Source organism: Vicugna pacos, chromosome 11 (genome assembly GCF_048564905.1).
Source record: "Vicugna pacos chromosome 11, VicPac4, whole genome shotgun sequence".
Lineage (NCBI taxonomy): Eukaryota > Metazoa > Chordata > Mammalia > Artiodactyla > Camelidae > Vicugna > Vicugna pacos.
The window spans coordinates 60,965,033-60,987,434 of record NC_132997.1 but is presented as its reverse complement, the minus strand read 5'-3'; the positions used below and the strand labels follow the sequence as shown (position 1 = coordinate 60,987,434).

The following is a 22,402-nucleotide window of genomic DNA, read 5'->3' as shown; positions in this document are numbered from 1 at the left end:
TTGGCCTTTCTCACCCCCACTTCGACTGGCATTACAGTGCCGCCAGGGCTCTTACGCCTTCAGTCATTCAGTGGGCGTTTCAGCGCTTTCTGAGGTCTACCTCAAAGACGCCAGGGGCTCCAGCTGTGCGGAGCGGCCAGTCACGCGTTAGGAGGCTTGGGAGGCAGTAGCTATGCCAACGGTGCCTTGAGAGATCACCCTTTAGGTGCATTCACCTCCCTCTCCTTCCCCGCACAGATACAGTAGGAGTAATAACAGGCAGCTTAGAAGACGAGCCTTCAAGACACCCTTGGAGTAATCCTAATCTTCCCCAAATTGGTGCCCCTAAACAGCTTTTATTTAAAAAAAATTGAAGCCGACACTGATTTCAGACAGTAACAGAGAATAATCTTAGTTCTTTTTGTTTTAAGTGTGCACATTCTTAAAGAGAAATGAGCCACGTTTTCTTCCTCTCTCCCCCTCGACCCTTAGTGCAGGTTCCAAAATCCTCAACAGACGGAGAATTGGGTCGAAGGCAGAAGAAAGGGGTGCACACTGAGAGAGAGGGAAGATTCTGGAATGGGACACACAGTTGGTTCCTGTGTCTGCCACTGGCAATTTCATATGAAAACTGGACCTGAAGATACCAGACTAAGCAAGAAAATTCGGGGTAAAATCTCAGATAATCTGATTATGGTATTATATCAGCACATGCCCTCTGCCCCGAGAAATCCGCACACCTGGAAGAGACGAAAAACCTGGCCCGGACTCCCGATTCCAAAGGCCCGGCCCCTCGTGATTGCGCAAACTCAGTTACTACCTCTCCAGGTCTCTTCCTCCTCCCCCTCCTGCGGCTGTCAAAATCCAGGCTCGAGACTTCCTAAAGCCGGGTAGGCAGCTCTGCGCATGCTCAGCATCAGCTGGGTTGAATAATACACACGTGCTTACGACCCCGTCACTGCGCCTGCGCGGTAGCAACCTGGAGCCGGTGCCCTCAGGACGGACGCCTGTCACACCGTGACTCCAGCTGCCCGCGCGAGCCGGTTTGTGCTCAGTTCCCTGTGCACACCCTTGCAAGCGACGGCGCCATGAGTATGACTTCCAGCGTACGAGGTGAAGTGGGACCTGGGAGCGGGTGAGGCTGGCGGCCTGCGCACCGGTTGCAGCTTCCTCAGCGCCTCTCTGGGTTCCCACTGCCCTGCGCGCCCGCCTGTCCTGTAACCTTGAGATGCAGAAGGGCAAACGCTCTGCCGGCCTGCGGGCTCCCTAGGCCGCACGGGGGGAAGGGGGAGAGATCCGGGTATGATCCCCGGGCGTGGGGGCCATGCAGGCATCTACCTAGGTCTAGACCACGTTTCTCCTCACTAGCCAGACCGTATATCCTAATGATCCCGCTGCGCTGCTAGCTTTTCTTGTTTTCCCCTGGGACCCCTCTGTGTTACGTCAATGGGCCTGGATAAAAGAAAAGGTGAAAGCAGAAAGAAAGAAAAACCGCTACTCCTTCTCGTGTTTAAATCACTACGGAGTGAGAATGTCGGTTTCCTGCAACCCTCAAGCGATGCATGACTAATCACATCTTAGTTTTGCACATTTTCTAAAAGAGAAGAAACCCAATCCGAGGTCTTCAGTTTCCCAGTTTTTTATTATGCCTCTGGCATCTGGCGCTCGGTGGCAGTAGTCCAAAAGAGCGGATTGAAAATCGAGCTCCCGGGGCTTCACGTTTCTCATCTTTGCTTCCCTTATACTGGTACCCAGCGTTTGGAAACATTACTTCGCAGAAAGTCCCGTTAAAAGTAAGAGACTTTCTAGAAGTCAGTTAATGTGGAGCTTCACTTAATAACAATTCTTGGTGGGGTGTTAATTGTTAATAAAATACTGTGTGCCAGCTACGTGATACATGCGATCTTTGCCCAGGTATAAAACGCCACACCTCAAGGTTTGGTTACGTGTAACTGTAGTTAAGTAAAGGTAAAGAGATTGTCCAGAAGTTAAATAAAAATAGCCTCCTTGATTCATTTGGTAAATATTGAGCCCCTGGAGTGCAAGGTTATGTGAAAGATCTCTACTGAGTTGAGCCCTAATCTTGTAATAGATTGTATGAACTGGAGAATTCCACCTGTTGCCAAAAGTTACCTGGCAGGGTGAGGGTGAAAACCCATGACATTTTTAAGGTACTAATGGCAGTGTATAGGAGGTGGTTATCTGCAAAAAATATTTCAAAGGATACTCATCTTTAGGCTCCTTTAAATAGAGGCATCTTGGTGCATTTAAAATAGGGAGTGCTTTTTGTTTCTGTTTTGTTGTAAAAAAAATTTTTTTTCAGGAATAAGACTATTGTGTAAAATAAGATATTCATGTGACTTGAGCTACTGATAAGTTTATAGGAAGACAGTTTACACTTCTGTGATATGGGCCAAAAGGTTCCAAAATGTATTTTTTAAGTGTGGAGTCATTTTGTGTAGATGGGCACTAAAGTCTAGGTAGCATAATATTAAATGTGAAGTAGGTGAACCCTAGGACTTCTTAAGACTATCTGCAAGCTAATCTTTCTTGCAATCAAGACAAGTTTGTTGTTTTCTTAATTTAGGGGAATCCTATAGGGGATTCCAAAGGTAACTTTCCCATTTGCCATTTTCTAAGGGATAGGAAATTGCTTGGTGAAGTGGGTTATTAGCCTAAATTTTTAAGTACTCAACTTTTTTTATGAGAAGTAACTACTTTTTATCGCACCTAAAAGCATAAAGTTTGTTGTGAGGACCGTGGGTAGAGAGGCCCAAAGCCTTTGTAAATCACTTCTACTGGTATCTTCTTCCTCAAATATAGTGGTGGGGCAAGGTAGGGACAGAATATCCGTTCTGTAAAGTTTAGATCTCAACTTGTTCTACTCTCAGTTTTTCAGCCAAACCTGTTAATTCCTATAGATTGAAAATCAATTTAGATCTTTTGATTTGGGGGAAGAAAGGACCATGTCTCTTCTCAGTTAAATAAGTGAATAATTATAAAAGACTTAGAGTGGTATTTGGCAGTGGTAAGCATTGTATATGGTAAATTTAAAAAGGGTGTGTGTATGCATGCAGAATACTTGTTTATATTCAGAAGGAAAAAAGGGTGGGTGGTTGAATGAGAAATAAAATTAATGGAGATCAAGTCAGGACACAATCTGGGAGAGTCAATGAGGATAAGTGATTGAAATTTGAAATCCAAAGATCCGAGTCAGTGAGATGGCTCTTGAAACCTGTTTGGTTGATGATACCAAACTTATTCTTCACTTGATACCAGATATTTATTATTGTTCAAAAATGATCAGAAACATTAAGTGGCTTTCACTGCTGTTGCGTTACAGGTCTATAATGACAACCAATAGATGACTTTTGGGAAGTTTACTAAACTTCATGCTCCTTATTGCCTCAAAAACTCATTAAATCTGCTCTCATCCTTAATCCCTTCCCTTCTATTTGCAAAGAAGAGATTATCTGAGGCTGTTCTCTCTCCATATCCTCCAGATGCCATTTTCTCCTGCTCCCTTAAGCTCTTGCCTCAGTAATAATACCTATTGCTCTTAATTCTTCAGTCCTCCCACAGGGATTTTCTTATCTTCAACCCATAGTCAGTCATAATTCACCCTTATCTTAAAAAAAAAGAGCTGAGTAAGCCAAATATTTTTAAAGGCCTTCCTTACTTCTGCTGTGCCCTCAAATCACTTTTGTTTTCATATTTTGCTTTACCCTCAAGTTACAAGATAGGCATTAGTCTATCTGCCTTGCACTTATTATATGTCCCAAACCCCAAACACTACAATACATGTAACCAAAACTGAATTTCATAAATTCTTATTTTCTGGCTGTTACATTATTATTTCTTTTGCTGAAACTAATTCATAATTTTCCAATATATTTAACCACACAAAAATAATGTTTGAATCCAATAAATTCATCAAGTCATTTAAGGTAACTCTTCAAGGGCTTTTTTTTTTATCTGAGAAGGAATGTGCAGACCATACTGCAGATAAAGGAGAGAGCACCTATAGGTTATAAACAATAAATAATGGAGTGATTTGAGCTATAGATGAAACAAGATGGGTGGTGAGTTAAGCCTTATTGGAGCTGAGTGAGGGTAACTGGGAGTTCATTATAGTACTTCCTGTGTGTGTCTGAAATATTCTATAATACAGTTTTATTTTTAATCTCAGGAAGTATTTAAATTCCACGCTTTGATACCATAGATTAAGATGAGGTCTAAGAGAAGTCATTAGGTGTAAGAGCAATGTGATAGTAGGAAGGACAGAGGGAGCCACAAGTTCAAATTAGTTATCTGTTACTTCTTTTTACTTAACTAACATTGAAGACCACCCGTACAGCAGGCCTTGGGAGAAAAACATTACCAGGCACAGCCTACTAATCTGGGGGAGCCCTCAAGCAGGCAAAGATTTAAACACAGCTCCCCTCCCCCTTTCCTGAGATGAAAGGAGCATTCTGATTCTATGGCAGTTGATGCTGGGCAGCAGAGGACAGTTTGGGACAGAAAAGGGTCTAAAGGAAAAGAAACAGGGTGAGACTTCTGTCTTAGGTTCAAGCAAAATGATTCTCTCGGTAGAGAAAAGCCAAGAAATAGGTTGTAAACATGGGTGTGAGATTTGGAAATAAGTTGATTTTTCTATCTCTGAATAATTCAGAGAGAAAACCAAAGATTATACAATAGGAGGCCAAGGGAAGAGTAGGAAAGGGAGGGATTATTTAGAAATGTATTTTTTGTATTTTGTTCTTTATATTTTGTTCTTTCTATTCATGGTATTTGTATAGGTAGAAGGCATTGTTAAGCAAGTTTGGGTAGGGTGGGGTTTGATCTGACTATAGGAATACTGTACCTTGCTAGGGGTCTACAGAGAAGAAAAGTAAGGATAAACTGAAAGAGGTAGAGATAATACTCAGGATTTTTTTCTGGACTCCAGTTCTGAAAGAATGTCTGAAAGTTGCCATCTGAAACATCTTTAGAAACTGGGTCTTGGTGAAGTACCTTGTTCAATCAGAGATGGTGTCTATTCTTAATAGACATGTGTGCTATCAAGACCTAAATGTTACTTGGGTTTTATTTTTATTTGTTTACTGTCCTGGGTTTTCAATTGTTTCTCTAATTGTTGACTTTTGAATCTATCCTCATTCTTGTCTGTCTCTGTATAGTTTCCTTTTCCTTCTTTTCCCTAGAGTTGCCAGTGGCATCCATAGCTTTTTGCCAGAAAAGACTGATTCAGGCTGCAGTAATGAAACAATAAAAGAGCAGCATTTTTCTTATTCTGGAAACTTTTACAGTTGTCTCTAATGAGATTAGAGAGTTAGAATTTGGAAAGGGGAGAAGGATGGAAGTACTTTTTTTAAGACCTTATCTAACCCTGTGGTTCTAAAAAATTTATTGGAACAAATACAAAGCCATTTTCCTAGCACATATATGGCTCTGTGACATTTATATAGGGTCGTAAGTGACCCTTCTTAGGGAGTGGGATCACAGAGTGCATGTTTTGATTCCCCATGGGACAGCTACTCTTGGGTGATACCTAGAGTCAGTTCCCTCGTCAGTTATTCTGTCATTTCTTTCACCATCAAAAACTCCAGAGGAGGTAAAGATTTAAAAAAAAAAAAAAAAGCCACCCAGTGGATTCAGTTGGTAATATAAGAAAAGCAAATAGAAGAATGTTTTAATAGCTAAGAAAGATTCTTTTGACCTATTGTGAGTGTTGGGTAGAAATTCCTGTAGGATTCTCTTTTTATATCATGAAACAGATTAATCCTAGCAAATTGTAATTATTCTTTGGATCTCAGCCTTTATATAATAATACAGGCATCATTAAAACAAATCTGTTAGAGATTACTTCAAAATTCACCTCGAAAGTAAAGTATAACTAAGATCAACAGCCATTTAGGGAATTGTGTTATTTTAGTCCTTTGGGATATTTACCCCTTTGTAAATTTATACTGAAGATTTAACATTTACCAAACATTATTGAGCACATACTATACAAGGCAGTGTTTTAGCCCATTTTGTGATGGGTACATTAGCTATTCAGAGTGGCTTTCCATTAGCTAAGTGTGGATTGCCATAGCTGCTGACATTTTCTTAAGGGAGTTCCATGGCAAATGAAAAGATCATGAATCAAGCTAGAAATCAGAGCGAAGTTTCAGCTCTGCTTAAAGTTGCCACAGAGTGATACCATGAAGCAGCACTAAAATTTGGGAAATTGACACAGGGTGTGTAGTTAAAAATATCTCTTCTCAAAAGTTTGAAGCTGTCATATGACTTGTTAACTTTTCTCAGTCAAGTAGCACTTGGGAAGGACATAAAATTAATGTTTATTTTAGGGGATTATGGCAGGGAGGAATAGAAATGTATGGGCAGGGAAACAAACTAAATTTCTTCGTAGAGAAAAATACTGTGGTTGCAGATAGAATCTAAGGAACATGCTAATTAGAAACATCTGATTAAAACTAAATTATTAAATAAGCTACCAAGATAAAAGGGACTAAGTGTGAGAGTGGTTGTTCCTTTCCGTTAGAGTTTTGCAAGAATGAGCTCCAATTTTATGGAAAGTACTATTAGGTTGAGTAATTAATCACATTAGTACAATTAGAAATTTGACTCAATAGTGCAAATAAGTCTTACAGTTAATTATGCATTATATGTTTTTGTTTGGCCTTGGAATGTGTTTTTTGTACTTATCTCTCTAGGGCTTTATTTGATAGTCTGGGAACTTATTTCAAATACTGTGAAGATCTGACTCAGGAAGTGCTGGGACGCAGTCCAGTGTGTTTGTCCTGACCCCTGTTCAACTTCTTCCTGCAGTCCACTCCATGCTGGGAATAGACCACTCTCCTCTGAGGCTGAGGCTAACCAGACTATGCAGAACTCTCTTCTCTCCAAAATTCTCTGGAACTGGGGTAGCTGTTAAGTGCTTGGGTTTCTAAGGGGTCTTTGAAAATCTGTGTGAAAAGAATCCATAGATGGCTTATTGGTCAAGCAAGTAGTTGAGCAGAAAAATGTCATTAAATTTAAAATGAAGTGTGTAGGGAATTCAGATCATCCACTGGTGAAGAGTAAAATTTTAGAATTTATTAAATGAGAATCTAACTGTAGTTATATTTTCTATGAAATTAGTACATTCCAATTTTTATTTTAATGAGTTACTTTGCAATTAAAAAAAAAACAACTTTTGAATGACTTTGAAGCCCAGAATCCTGCTGGATATATTCCCTTGAGTGTTTAATATTAAGGGTTGGTTTTGTTTTAATTATCCTTTCTTATTTTTTCTTTGGATACCAATTCTGTTTGTGGTTATGCATTTTTAAATGACTAAAGGACCTACTATATAAATGAATTCTGGTGAGTCATTTTGTTAACATTATCACCTCCTGATTTTTGGGGGGAGGTGAGAGGGTCTTATTTCTAATCTGAATTTTTTCATGTTAATTTTTTTAAGCAAAAGATATCTGCAAGCTCTCATGTTATTTTAAATCTATTTATGAACACTTAACAATTATTAAGCTTTGTTTTTCCTTCTCCATCTATAACATAATTTTTAAGTTTCCCTCTTCTATCTTAATTTAACTAACACCACTCAATAGAAAATACACAATTGCCTCAGTAAGGGCTGAGGAAAGTCTTAACTAAGGACTGTTACACCAGCGTGTTCTGATCATTTTGTTAACATTAAGACCCTTTGACTGTTGGGATGCTTAATATCCCCAAACGGGATTCCCTAAATGTTCATGTTAGGTTATTAGTGTCTGTTTTGGCTTTGCTCAAACCTGTTTTCCTTCCCTGCTCTAGTTGAATGGATCGCCGCAGTTACCATTGCTGCTGGGACAGCTGCCATTGGTTATCTAGCTTACAAAAGATTATATGTTAAAGATCATCGCAACAAGGCCATGGTAAATCCTCACATCCAAAAAGACAACCCCAAGGTAGTACATGCATTTGACATGGAGGATTTGGGAGATAAAGCTGTGTACTGCCGTTGTTGGAGGTCCAAAAAGGTAAGAGAAATAAGTCCTCTATGTCAGTGCCACCTTTAATATAACATTTCCTTTTGAACTATTCCGTCAAACTGGTGTCATTGGATATTGTTAAGATATGCCTTTTTCTTTTCTTTCTTTCTTTAATAGATTCTGGTTTTCTGTTTTCCATGTACTCTTCAGGAATATATTCACTAAAATGTATAACCTCCATGCAGTAAAATTACATCGTACCCTCATTGAGTTAAGGTGAATGTAACTATATTCTTCACCAAAGAAGAGAAAAAAAATCCCTTTTATTTACTCCTAGAATTTTCTCCCCAAGTGGCTCTTAGCCTCCCCTATCTCAGGAAAAGAAGTGTACAGCCTAAAAATGAAGAAATAGAAGAGGTGATTTTTTTTTCCTTGAGGTTTCAAGCTCCTGAATTCTAGGACAAGTTTTAGAAATGTCAGAAGAGACTTGTGGAAAATCACCCCTGAAATTTCTTACCTGGTAAATATATTGACCCTGTATCCTAAGCTTTCTATAAGCTGCACCTCCTAAATGTAAATATCTAACACAGGATTTTTTTCTATCTTGAAAATTTCCTTTTGTGAGAATTGCATTTTATCAAGTTCCATCTAGAAATGTCATCTGTGATACATGCAGCTTTTAGACAGTGATGACAGCTAGTGATCTAAAGATGGTAAAATGCTTTCCTAAGGTCACGAAGCAAATACTTCAGACATTGAATAACTTCAAAATTTCTGGTATATTTTGAGAAATGTGGTGAAATACTATGTGTACTGCCACTATTAGCATTTAAATAGATTGGATTTCACTAAAGATGACACTGTACGTCCTAAGAAAATGGACAATAAGAGTGATATATCTATTTCTGAAAGCATGTTATGTCAGGGACCTCTTCCCACAGTGGAAAGCCACTATCACAAATCACATATCACGAATAACAAAGAAGTCACACAATAGTACTAGAAAACATATTCCACTAACCTGCTTCTCCAGATACAACTGATCTTGTATAATCCAGTGGTGATACAGTGCTTAGATCATGTCATTATGTCTGAAAACTACTTGATAAACATGTAGCATATGAACCAAAAATTAATAGTCCCATTACAACAAATTATACCTTAAGAAGAGCACTATTCATTTGGAATGTGATTGTTTGTAAGCACTAGCGTGTTGCTAGAAAATAATCCTCAGTAATATTCTGTAGACTAGATCTGGTGTGTTTTAAAAAAATTAACACCTGTAATAGGTTTCATTCTGTTGTTGCTCACCAAAATATAAAAAATACGTTTAGAAATTATGGAATCTCTAAGTCAGAGTTGTAATAGTTCTTTAGTCAGTGATCTTAAATCGTTCATTTAGCATCTGTTATGCTTACATGCATGAGAACAGTTGAATAGTAAAACAGCAAGTATTGTAGATGTGTATAGTAGATGGAGTACGAGTGCTTTAAATAAAAGGAAGAGCTTACACTCTGGGCTAGAATCTTCTGGGAAGGAGTAGTGATAGACATGGAAGTTAAACTGCCCCTGGAAAGACCGGTGGCATTGGAATACACTAGCAGTTATTGGGGACTCTTTCTCAGAATCTGCTAGAAAAGACTCATGTGAACAAAGATGGATAAACGAGGAATCTAGTCTGGTCCTTGCACCTCCGTCCCCCAAGGAATAAGTCCAACCTGAGGAGGGTCTTGAGTACCAGTGTGAGGAATTTGTGCCACCTGACAAGGGGGAGCTCCTTGTCAGGGATTTCAGACCTAAAATTATACTTACATTATATTATATATATATAATATATATGGGAATGGAGAAAAATGAACAGATACATGAAACATTTGGAGGGAAGGATCAGCCAAGTGCAATGACTGATTTGCATGGAAGATTGGGGAAACCTGTAGGATTGGAAGAGGGAGTGCCATCAACAGCAATAAGAAATTCAGGGTGAAAAGCCAATTTTCCAGGATGGTGAAGAGGAGTTCAGTTTCAAAGAGTGACTTTGACATGACATTTGAATGGCAATGTCCAGCAGACAGACTGAAATGTGGGACTAAAGTTGAGACATCAAGGTTGGAGATAGAGATCAGCAGAATGGATGAGTCAAGCGCAGGAATGCAGCAGATCCTTGATAGAGATAAAAATCAAGGGCTGAGTATGAGATCTTGGAGAATTTTCTGCATTTTGTAAAGATGAACAAGAGCCAAAAAAGGAGATGAATTAGGCAAGAGTTACAAGAAAACTATGACTATTGTGGCCTCACAGTGGAAAAATGAGAAGTTTCAAAGAAGGTTCAGTTGTGAACATCAGCCAGTGCAGAAGCCCACGAGGTGAATAAACTATCACAGTTGGATTAAACAATTAGGCAACTGACCTTTTGGTGTAATTTCAACAGAATAATTAGAATAGAAGCTGTGTTCAAATGGGTTACAGGATGAATTACTACTAAAGAAATGCTAAAAGGCTGAATATATGTCAAAATTTTGGTAAATGTGACAGTGAATGGAAAGAAAAAGAAATACAAGGACTGCTTGAGTGAATTCTGAGGCTTAGTTCTGTGGTCAAGTAAAGGGTGCTTGCTTTGGTTGGTTGTTTCCAGAGGGTAAACGGTCAATAAAGCAAATACGGACTTTTATAGAATAAGATCTCAAGTGTTTCAGGAAGAATCACAAATGGACACAAGCTAGTGGTTTAAATGTTTATTCTTGACTTTATAAGTCAACAAAACATTCCAGGATTATTCTTTCATCATACAATTTAGATTTTCCAGATGATTAAACTGGAGATGGCCGTTTCCCATAGGTAGACTTCAAGGAAAGGAATGCCAGCCCAGTCATTTATTTTTTATTTTCTGTGTTGTCTTTCTTTTTAAGCTTACCTTTTATGCCATTATTAATCCTTTTTGCATCTGTGATTTGTCAATTCTGAATTTTCACTGACTCTTGGGTACTTTTTATTCCCACATGAATCAATTAAGAGTTCACTTTGAATGTTATTCAAGTTAATGGATGTTCTTATTCTCCAGACATCTTTGGAAACTCCCTCACATTCCTGAAGTTCCTAAGGTTATCACACAGGTGCCAAGTCACAAACTTACATGTCTGCACAGAAAACTTGTAACTAATACCTTTGATTAGATGGCGATATTCAGTGTTTTTTTTTTCCCCTTCATACAACCAATTGTGTTCGAAATATAACAAAATTTAAACACCTATCTAAAAAAAGTTACATGTGATATAGACTAATTCAGTTCTAATTCATTCTTTTTTTAAATTATAGTTGATTGACAATATTGCACTAGCTTCAGGTGTACTGTTTTGTGCAGATTATATTCCACTATAGGTTATTACAATATATTGGATCTAATTCTCTGTGTTGTACAGTAAATATTTGTTGCTTATCTATGTTATGTGTAGTAGTTTGTATCTGTTAACCTCATTCTCTTAATTTGTCCATTTTTTTCCCCCGCTTCTAATTCATTCTTAGGGTATCATCACTGGAAACCTATTGTGTGTGTCTAACATTTTGAGCAGTTTTCTCAGACCTAATGAATCAGATCTCTTAGTCATATGCAGAAACTACCTCTTATTAACACCTTACTCCTCTCCTCTTCCCCTGAATTGGCATGTCCTCTGCTGTTTCAGAAGCCAGCCTGTTTCATAGTATTTCACAAAAGGGCTACCCACAAGTGAAGTGAGAGGGAAAGGAGCCAATAGAATGGAAATGATTAAAGCGACTGCAGGGAAAGATTCTGTTTGAGACAGCGGTATGTTGAAAGAGGATGGAAGGAGATGAAAGTGCGCACACAGACTGGAAACTCAGCCTTAAAAAGGAAAATAGTCTTAATTTCGAAACGAGGTGAGGGAACGGTGTTGTAAGAGGGAAGAGCATGCAGCAGAGTCTGACTAGATTCCCACACCCCACTCACCTCAGGTAGGTTACCTCATCTGCTGAGTTGTGTGAGGGCCGTTTCGGAGGCAGGGGAGAGTTTGAACAAGGACAGAAGAAGAATGCAGAGTAAGAAATCATCAAGAAAGAGAAGATAGGTGAGCCAGTTCACATCAGGAATGCAGCTGAAATGAAAATGAAATGTAACTGTAGAATCATTTTCTTTCCTTAACAACTTCAGGATTTGAGTTGGGTTTTTTGGTTAATAGTAGGTTTTTTTTGGTTTTGCCCTGTGTGTGTGTGTGTGTGTGTGTGTGTGTGTGTGTGTGTGTGTGTGTGAAAGAGATCATTTGCATCCTATTAATGGTTTGTAAGTGAGTTGCACTAACTTTATTTCTTCATAGAAGCAATATTCTGAAAATTGCTTACATTGCTTGCCCAGTCCACATAAGGACAGCCTTATAAAATCTTAACTTTTCTTACACATTTTCCTATTATATCTACTATCTTACATCTTACTAAAGTAAGTACGGAGAAATGCTATAAAATGTCATATTCTCTCAGGTAGCCTCAAAGATCTCATTGCTTTTGTTTTCTTTCTCAACCAAAGCAAGCTTGTTTCTCTGAGCAATTTATGGTAATGAGCCAAATGGCCCCAGACAACTCCTTGGGAAAATGTAAATCAAACTCTGAAAATACAAAGGTTGGAGAAAGATTGTTTTTTAAGTTTTTGTTTTTGCAAGTAGAAGAGATAAGTTAAGGAAAAATATATATTTAGTTCCATCTTGAATCACCCTAAAAATAGAAACACTGTAACTTGAGACGTGAGACTTGTTAAAAAGAAGGAAATCTTGTATTTTTTTATGAAGACCCTGATAACGTAGCTAGCTTTCCAAGTGGAGAGCAAGGATCGCCAATGGGTTTTGTTTTTCTCCTAAACATTTATTCCTACCTCGTCTGCTACCTTCTTTTCTCTTAGTTTTAAAGATATTTGAGATTTGTAGTTTTATAATTGGGTGAACAAATATGAATAGGGTATTTTCTGGACATATAGGACATTCAGCCAGTTTAATTCACAAACTTTTCTCCAGGATTTGTTAGTAAGGAAATGCTCACATCTTAGAACAAATGTTAGAAGCATCTGTGAGCTATACTTTTTTCCTCATCAGTTTTCTGACCTTTATATTTTTAATTTTAAGTACTGATATTACACAAATTGAATTAAATATACCCTTTGTGCTTTTTGTAATTTAAGCTCTTCGCTTGACATTTTTAACACATTTCAGAATTTTAAATGAAAGAGGATTATTAAAATTCACATGTTTTCATCACATTATTATTTAATACAAAAACTGCTATACTTCCTAGATTATGTTTGAAAGTATATATCCACAAACGTGTTTTCTTTGTCCTGCATAGAAAGGTCAAAAATAAAACAAGATACTTTCTGGAAAAAAACACAAAATATTTTTATGTAATTTACCATTTGAATTTTAATGCCAAGTAACTGCCATTCATTCATTTATACTATATTAAGAATTATGAATTGACTTCAATAAATATATTCCATTAACATATACAATGTTTTCTTAAGAAATTGCTAATTCTGTGTTGAAGTAACTCATTTTGGCTCTTGGTTGGAAAAAAAATGTTTAATCTTTTTATTAACTTAAAATGAGAAATCTCTAATGAATAAACATAAGAATGCCTAATCTTCACATGAAGTTTGAGAGATGATTCTGACTTAAGTCACTAATTCCTGGGGTTAAGTGATATAGAAAGTACTATTAAAAGTTATCTGTGCCCCTAAACAAAGTGATTTTGAATACTAAGTTTACATTTAAAGGCATACAAAACTTTATATACTTTAAAGAAGCATGAAAGTTTATTAACAAATAGCCAGGATCTACTTACTATTTTTTTAAAGAAATATTTATTTCTTTACTTATTTTAAGATCATGATGAAACATGTGAATTTCAGTTTTTAGGCAGAACCAGATTATTATTCCTATTTTAGACGTACGGCTTTCTTTATCTTTTGTATATTTCTCCTTAGATTTCTCTCTGTTCTTTATTCGACATATGGAGGAAAGTAATTTGAGAAAATGTATTAGTTTTCTAGTATTATCAATGTGAGATTTAAAAAGAAATAAAATTTAAACATGCTATTTCAGTAAGTTATTTGAGGCTTTTCACAAATATTTCACTTTTCAGAATTCGTTTTATAACCTATGTGCATAAAACTCTACAGTGACATATTTCGTGTGTGCTGTTTATACACATTGAGCTTTTTACAATGTAAACTTTTATTCTCACTGTAAAATCATCTGTTTGTTTATTAAACATATGTCACTTTGAAATGCTGTTCTTTGCTGTGGGATACATTTTAGTTTGGTTTTTTTTTTTTAATAACCTCTTTTCCTCATCCATGCCAAGAAAACACTGAAAGCTTGGGTTCATGTTTTCGCTGCAAGGACTTGTTTTTAATATGAATATTCTGTACCACATCTTTTGATAAAAGTAATATAAATTTTGTGTACATTTATATTGCTACCCCAAGATAGAATTTATACCTGGAAATAGAAGATAAGCACATGATACTGATTTTGCAGTTAGACATTTCACAATCTCTCTCTTCCTAGTTCCCATTCTGTGATGGAGCTCACACAAAACACAATGAAGAAACTGGTGACAACGTGGGACCCCTGATCATTAAGAAAAAAGACACTTAAACAGACACTTTTGATGCTGCAAACCAACTTGTCGTGATGTTATCACCCGACTGTTTAATTTAGAATGACTACCACTTCTGTCTACTTCCCCCCCCTTGGGTTCTAGATGTGGTATATTGCAAACTACAGCTTTCATATTCACGGCACTTGCCTTACTTGTTGAACCATCGTGGTGCACATTTGTTTAAACCAAAAAAAAAGAAAAAGGAAAAACCAACCTCATGGACTGTGGGTTATTTTGATTTTGTAAGGATCCATTTCTTTACATTTAAAAATAATGACATTAGCATATAAGATGTTGGATGTTGAAGTTAATGTATTAAATTATTCTCAAAATCATGTATGTGCAGATCATACTTGTAACTTTCAAAGAAAAATTAACACTTTACTATTACTTAGGAAACTAGAAAGTAAATTGGGTGTGGTTAGGCTACATTAATCTCTTAATAACAGTCTGGGAAAAATCTGTTATGACCTTGGCTTTCTTCTTGACAATGGTAATGACACAGAAAATACGGCCTCGTGTTTTTAATCAAAATGAACTTTGAATGTTAATTCTGCTTAATTCTAAGTGAGCCAGGTCAATAATAAAGGGGCAGGAACTTCTTTGTATTCATCTCCATGGATATTTAATTGGTCCATTAAAGAAATGAATAGTGGAAATTTAGATCAAAGTGATTTTAGATTTAAAGTAGTTATGAAGGGATGTCTTAAAATTTAATGTTCCAGAATTCTAGCCGAGAAGTGGCAAGCACTTGAACTAGGGACACCGAAGGAACTGGAGCACATGATGTCAGGTCTCTTGACTGCAAAGACACATCCGTAAGAGAAACAGTGGAGTCCAGATCAAAGGCATGGGAAGATTTTTATTTCCTCATTCTTGATCATCAGGCACACAACTGATTCTAGTAAAGGAACTGTTTCGGGGAGAAAAACTACATCCTCTCTCAAATTGTATAATCTTTTTTTTAAAAGCAAAATTTTGAAGACAAGTGTTTGTTTATGTAATGTTCTTCAAAGACTTAGACCAGAAACATGGCATTTCATTGCTGAGTCAGAAAAAAGAGAATATGAAAACAGAATAATTAAGAGCAATAGAAGAATTAAGACAGGAGTAGTTAATATATGTTTTTTAAGAGAAATTAGGTTTTGGGTTTTAAGAGTGAGAAGGAAAAAACATGGCAAAATATATATGTAATGTAGGCAAACGTAGTTTGAAATTAACACAGGTTAACAGGTAAATATTCTTACCATTTTTTTTGCATACACTTGAATTCTCAGTAGTAGTCAATTACAATTTTCTACTTTATAGAATCCAGAATTACCTTGGAAGTCACAGGAATCAGTGAAACCAAACATTAGCATTCCTGTATTTTGTGTGATCCCTGATGTTTTTTTAATGTATGGTTTTGTGTATTACGGTTAGGTAAAGTTGATCCCAAAATTCTGTGTACTGGTTTTTAAGTACATGATTTAGTTGAACTTACCTTGAAGGCACATCTTCAGCACAAAATCTAAAGTACTACAAACCTTGATTCTACCTACAAAATACTTGATTGAGCTTTTCCCAAGCTTCTTCCCCTCCTTTTTAAGTAAGTATGATTGGGTCAACAAAAGAGAGCATCTTGCTTTTAAAGGGTATTGTTTTAAAGAAAAATATATCGGTGAACTCCCAAAGTTACTAATGAAAGGATATCCTTTGAACAGACTAAGCTGTATTCTTAATTTTGAATTTGAAATAGTACAAGTCATGCATTTTTATAGCTAGTGGAAGTATAAAAAGAAACCAACACAAGTGCTCAAAACTGTTTTTCAGTGGTGTAGGTGGGTATGTTTATAGTGAAATTGGAAGTGATCACCTAACTGTGAAATGCAGATCTACTGTAGCATTTTGATAATCCAATATGATAGATAAAAGTCATCCCAAGATCATGTTAAAATTCTATTGCATGCTTTTTGAACTAGAATTCCTTTAGGATATTAAAACTTTTTCATGCTATTTACTTAACCTAAAAAGTAAAGTAGGTGTAGTTAAGCTAATGGGAGGTATTTTTACACAAAAATCTTTGTGTACAATTACTGTTCTCATGTAAGCACCCTAAAGCTTCTAATTGCTTTTTCATTTGATTGAGAGATCGGGCAAGTGGGGCTCCCCTACACTATCACCATTTTTTTTTTCTATCATTTATTTTTCAGTGATTGCAATAAGATTTTGTGCCAGGCTGAAAAATCTAACATTAGGAAGAAACTTGTTTTGCAGTAATTTATAGCGACATTCACCTATTCCAGCAGACAATTCTTAAAGCTTTTATTATAGACCATATAAATGAACACAAAAGATTTTGGAGTATTAAAAGCTTGCAGTTTAGATTATATCATTTATGACAGGTTATATAATTATGATAATCTATGATTTGGGGTTATTTTCCTTGACAGATTATAACAAATACAGTCATGTATACCAGTCTTTCTACAAAGTAGCTGGGTTTATTTGATTTTATATTAGTTATGAAGGATTTTGTTTTAAGATAAACATGGATCAAGATTCCTAATTAGCAAAATGTTTAGTGCTTGGGGATCTGTGAGGGTGTTTTACTCTACTAGTTGTCAGAAACTGCTTTTCCTCCCTGATTTTAACACTGATTTCAGGCAGAGCCGCTCGCCTTTTAGCCTTTTAATTGAAATGGTTCGACCAAATGGCATTTTAAGCATTTGTTTGCAGATTCTAGACCAAGATTAAAATGTCTGCATCCACATGGGGGAAAAAAAGGGTTGATAGAAGATCATCAAATCAAATTTAATTTTTATTACATGGTTATTCCAACTTCTGTGATATTGAAGTATCCTTTTGTGAAATGTTGATAGTGGTGTTAGTTGCTTTAAATATTCTTACCTGACAAAATAAAAAGTTGGCAGCCCTGTATTGGCCCCTACTTTTTTTTTTTAACTGCTTCATGAAATCTAAAAATCTGGGAACAATTAAGGGAAGGTTTTTATCTAAAGTTCTGAGACAATTTTATAAAGGTATTAATATAGGTTTATTGATTTTGTTTATATATTTGAAATTTTTCATATATGACTTAGCACAATGCATTGAGGTTTCAAGCAGTTATTAATGTAAAAAGTTGTTTTCACTTCCATTCAATTTATCATCATGAATCCAAACTAAGAATAATGCCAATCCATTCCAACCCCTTCACAACCTATGACTTTAAAGGAGAATAAAATAAAATACACAACATTGAGATTTGCAGAGGATGATTGTTAACTGCACATCTGCCTTCCTGAGAAAAGTCTTTTTTTTTTAATGGACTTAAGAAGTATTTGGTAAACAAAAGAATTGCATGTATGAGCTGAAGTTGCCAGGAATCATGCCCAAGGGGAAAGACTAAATAAAATTTTAATCAGTAAATGAATGAAAATCTTTCAGATTATAAATCAGGGGTATTAGTACAGTATTAGCCCAAAGGTCTCTGAACAACAAAAAAAAAGCAGTTCAACCTCAAAGCTGGAACAGAAGCGTGCCAAGCTGAGAATGTTGTCAGTGAGGCATTGTGTACACTGGCTGTTCTTCACTTGCGGTAACACCTTGTCTCTGAGGATAGTCTGTTTCTAGTTCTTCCAGGCTGTCCCTTACAGACCAGCAGAAGTCAAGACCTGGTTCTTTCAAGTGCTATTTCAAAAGTTGTCTTCATCTGTAAGTATACAGAGTTTTATAGATTCCTAGCTCTATTTTGCACTTAAAATAATTTTGAACATTGCCCATCAGGCACATGCTCATTAGTGTAAGATAAATTGTTTTTCTACTGCTAATATCTGCCTGCCACCATTTTCGTTTTTGGGTTACGCAGTGGCTCGTCTCACTCCATATACAGGATAGACATGAGAGGTGGTGTTGCTTATGGCTCTATCAACCATTAAACTTAACTAAATCTGTTAAATTTATTTCAAAATCTCCCAACGATGAAAGCTAGAGTTCCATTTATGTACTTCATGTCTGCACAACAATCCTAAACTTTCTTGATCCAGGCTCTGCCTCTCCTACACAGTAAGGCTGTGTATCACCTTAATACCATGATGATTTTGTACGTGTAGAATTGATCAGCCTTCATCTTTCCAACTCGCAGTCTGCCCTGCAGCCATGACATGAACCTTTTTATCTCTCCACCTCCCTTCCAGCAAGGAGCATTCTAATGATCACTTAAAACAACCTCATCCCTTTCTCAATTAATACTATTTCTCTTAGGATCCACTGGGAAACTGCTTCTAGCACAGAAGCTGCAACATTGGCTTTCCACTGCTGGTTACTGCTTCTAGTGCTACGCCACCTAGTGTAGAGTCTCCGGTAATGAAAATATTAAATCATAAATTGCATCTCTTAATTTAATAATGCCATCCAGCATATAGACTTAAGTAAGTCCCTGATCCTGAAGAACTTTTATGCTCTCAAAAGTGTGGTCACTGGTCACAGTTTAGGTTACAATTCTGTGACTTAACACTTTTGGCGTCTGGTTTGCTGACACTGGTAATGCTACATGACATTTTTTTTAACCCTGAGAAAGAAAGTGTTTCAAATTTTGACCACTACAATGTGCCCAGTACCCCAAACAGTACATAGCAGGTGTTTGATAAACACTTGTTTTAATTAATAAGAGATTTTAATGTAATTTTAAAAGAATACAAAGGTAATTGCCAGAAAGTCAGTATTTCTGTCTTGTTCTGCCCCCAAATCCTGATTATCTTTTTTTTTTTTTTCAAATTTGCTCCTCTGTATGCAGTATTACAGACTTTGAACATGCCTATTAGGGAAATTTGCTCCTCTGTATGCAGTATTACAGACTTTGAACATGCCTATTAGGAAAATTTTCCTAATAGGCTATAATTTAGGCTATAATTTAATCAATACTTCCATGCTTAAACTTCTAGTATAAAACCCAACCAACAAGCAAGTACTACTACCTAGATCAGCTTGTTTTGAGCCAGTGTGCACATGATGCTTTATCATTGTGGGGAAATGTGGTACTTGGGATGTTTAAGATCTGTGGACATTGCTTCGGGAGAAGAGAAAGCTGTTAAGAAAAAGACCAAAGATTTGTCAGCCCAGAAGGCTTTCTAATTGCATTTGTCACCTCTTTGGTGGCAGAGTGTGGACAGGGGCAACAGTCATGGGCTTCTAAATCAGACTTAAGTTTAAATCCCTGCTCTGCCACTTGAAGAAATAATTTTCTGTGGCTCTCCATGATGGTTAATTTTGTATGTCCACCAGACTGGGCCATAGAGTGCCCAGATGTCTGGTCAAACATGATTCTAGGTGCTTCTGTGAGGATGTTTTTGGATGAGAGTAACATTTAAATTGATAGGCTAAGTAAAGCAGATTGTCCTCCTTCATGTAGCTCGGCCTCACTGAATCAGATGAAGGCCTGATTAGAACAGAAAGGCTGACCCTTTCTGGAGGAAGAGAGACTTTCTGCCTGCAGCCTTTGAATGGAAACATCTACTTTTCCTGGGTCTCAAGCCTGCCAGTCTCTGGGCTGGAACTACACCATCGGATCTTCTCGGACATCTCCACCTTGCTGGCTCCCCCTGCACGTCTTGGGACTTCAGGTAGATGGGTATAGCTAAATAACTCTAGAGATCCCTGACTAATACAAGCTCTTTCGTCATTATTTTTAAACATGTAAGAGGGGAATTATATCTACCTGAGAGGTTTAGAGATCATGTATTGGAGCATCTATCATCTCACACATGACTTACCCTAAAAGCATGTCCCCTACTAAAAGCAAGATAGAAGGATATTTGAAATGGTTTTCTACATAAATAATACAAAGAAATGATGGAACGTTGGCAAACTTACTTCGTTAACACCCCCAGGACAATTTTCTAAAGAAGTCTCCTATTTTTCTGCATGAGGGGAGAAAAATCAGTTTTCTAAATATCCAGGTCTTTCTACACCAATTTCTACAAATAATTATTAAGTACCTACTGTTTGCCATGCTGTAAATATCAAGACTGAAACAATCCCTGCCCTTATGTAGTTTATCAACTGATAACTCTTGGGAGGAGGGGAGATTGTTATATAATCAGGCCATTATTAATATGATTAGAGCTATGAGGGTGACAGTTACAAAAAGTATAAGAGCACAAGGGGAAAATATCCAGAACCAGAGGATGAGTAAACGTCTGAGGGGGAGGAGAGGTTTTAATTTTCAAGGCTGGGAGACCAATTCAGAGTGGTCCACTTTGCCCTCTTCTCCAAAATGGCCCTGATTGGTTCTACCCCTTGTTATGTCTGCAGTGTACCTCCCTGTGGCATGATCACCTGAATAGTCTTTTTCTTCTGACTTTAAATTGCAAGATGAAATCCAGTTGCCATCCCTCATTCATCAAGTGAAAGCAAGACAAAGTCAGGATTAAACCCAGGTAGGTAAACCCTCATTGCTTGGGCTAAAACTGAAAAGGTCTTGTATTCAACCTTGATCAGTTCACCAGTGAGGCCAAGAAGTCATATCAATGGAGTTATGTATTGTCACTGGCTAATAAAGAAATACCTGATCTACATGGAAATGTTTCATGATCTCAGTACCAATAGTGGTGTTTTAGATTAAGCAATACTACACAGTAATTTTGAAGAGGAAGATTAAGTGGATATTTATACCAGAACCATTCTCAGTATTTGCTGCCCATCAGTGAGCACGTAGGAGGGTCTCTAACAAAGCAAAGAGCTGAGGACTTTGCCTTTTCAATTGTGTGACCTTGGTCAGATCACTACCCTATTTAAGCCCCTATAAAACAGGGAGAATGGGACTGACTATCTCACAGGGCTGTCATGAAGATGAAATGCACATGAAGCGCTTGACCCATGCTCAACACCTGGTAAGTGTACTCAACTGCTCATTATTGTCCATTATTGTTCAGCTGTTTAACAGGGTACCAGAGTGCTGTAAAAATTGTTACTATTGCATCTGCCATGACCATTTTAGTTCAGAAAATTTTTCTTGATCAAAGACTACCATTTGGTTAGAACCACAGTCAACCAATCATAGTTAGTGTGTAAGATTGCTTTGATTATTACATTCTTTGATCAACATCCAGAACAAGAAACTGGAAAAGAACAGAAGCAATAAACACACTGCACAAAGGTGATAAGATTGGAAATAAGCTGAGAGAAGTAACCCAAACAGTCCTACATTTTTCTCCTTCCCCCTTTGTCCTTTAACCTCTTCAATTAATATTTGCTCCATAGGATGAAAAAGCCTAGTGAGAAATGCAAAGTTCTGAAGATTCCCAGGTACCTGTTACCACGACCACCAGGGGGAGACCTGGCTACACCTTTCTATGGCCAGGTACTAGGTATAGTGGAGCAGTCTCTTTCTTATAAGTTTCTTATTAACATTTAATCAAGAATAGAAAAACTGCAGTGCTGTTGACTAATGGGAGTATACTAGTTGATTTCAAAGAAGCTGTTTCATCTAGCTAAGTTTTTATTAGTATCCTCAGAAAAACAGAGGAGAATGTAAATCCTAAGGGTAGAATCAAACTCCAAATAATAAGCAGATCAAAGCAAATGGATCTGAGACTTTTTTATCAGTAGACACAGAAAAATGCACACATGCAGGGTAAAACCTCCAAGAAATTCTGTGTGTGATATTAAATACAATTTCTAATCTCACATCACCTTCAAACACATCTTAAATGATAGGAAACATTTAAAATAATCCACTTCCCGAGTGAAGCACATTTCTCTAGCCTTAATCTTCTAATTTTCTGAAGAGCAAGGAGATTTCTTTTCCTTCTTGG

At 36.9% G+C, this 22,402-nt stretch overlaps 1 protein-coding gene and 1 long non-coding RNA gene across 6 annotated transcripts; both read left to right on the top strand.

The window, feature by feature from the left end:
- The first annotated feature begins 920 nt into the window (after positions 1-920).
- CISD1 (CDGSH iron sulfur domain 1) lies at positions 921-14,944 on the top strand. Of its 5 annotated transcripts, XM_072971503.1 has the most exons (5): positions 4,463-4,527; positions 6,696-6,905; positions 7,324-7,347; positions 7,795-8,000; positions 14,516-14,944. In XM_072971503.1, the coding sequence occupies exons 3-5, from the start codon at positions 7,338-7,340 to the stop codon at positions 14,603-14,605; spliced, it is 306 nt and encodes a 101-aa protein (XP_072827604.1). In that variant the 5' UTR covers positions 4,463-4,527; positions 6,696-6,905; positions 7,324-7,337; the 3' UTR covers positions 14,606-14,944. The 5 variants fall into 5 exon arrangements, with proteins under 5 accessions (XP_006209147.1, XP_072827601.1, XP_072827603.1 ...); XM_072971502.1 differs by lacking the exon at positions 6,696-6,905 and having other exon boundaries at positions 4,447-4,527; XM_072971501.1 differs by lacking the exon at positions 7,324-7,347 and having other exon boundaries at positions 4,461-4,527.
- Positions 14,945-20,043: 5,099 nt separating this feature from the next.
- LOC140699805 (uncharacterized) lies at positions 20,044-22,024 on the top strand. The gene is made up of 3 exons (XR_012078048.1): positions 20,044-20,209; positions 20,901-21,025; positions 21,849-22,024. It is a non-coding gene; the product is annotated as an uncharacterized lncRNA (long non-coding RNA).
- Positions 22,025-22,402: the final 378 nt, after the last annotated feature.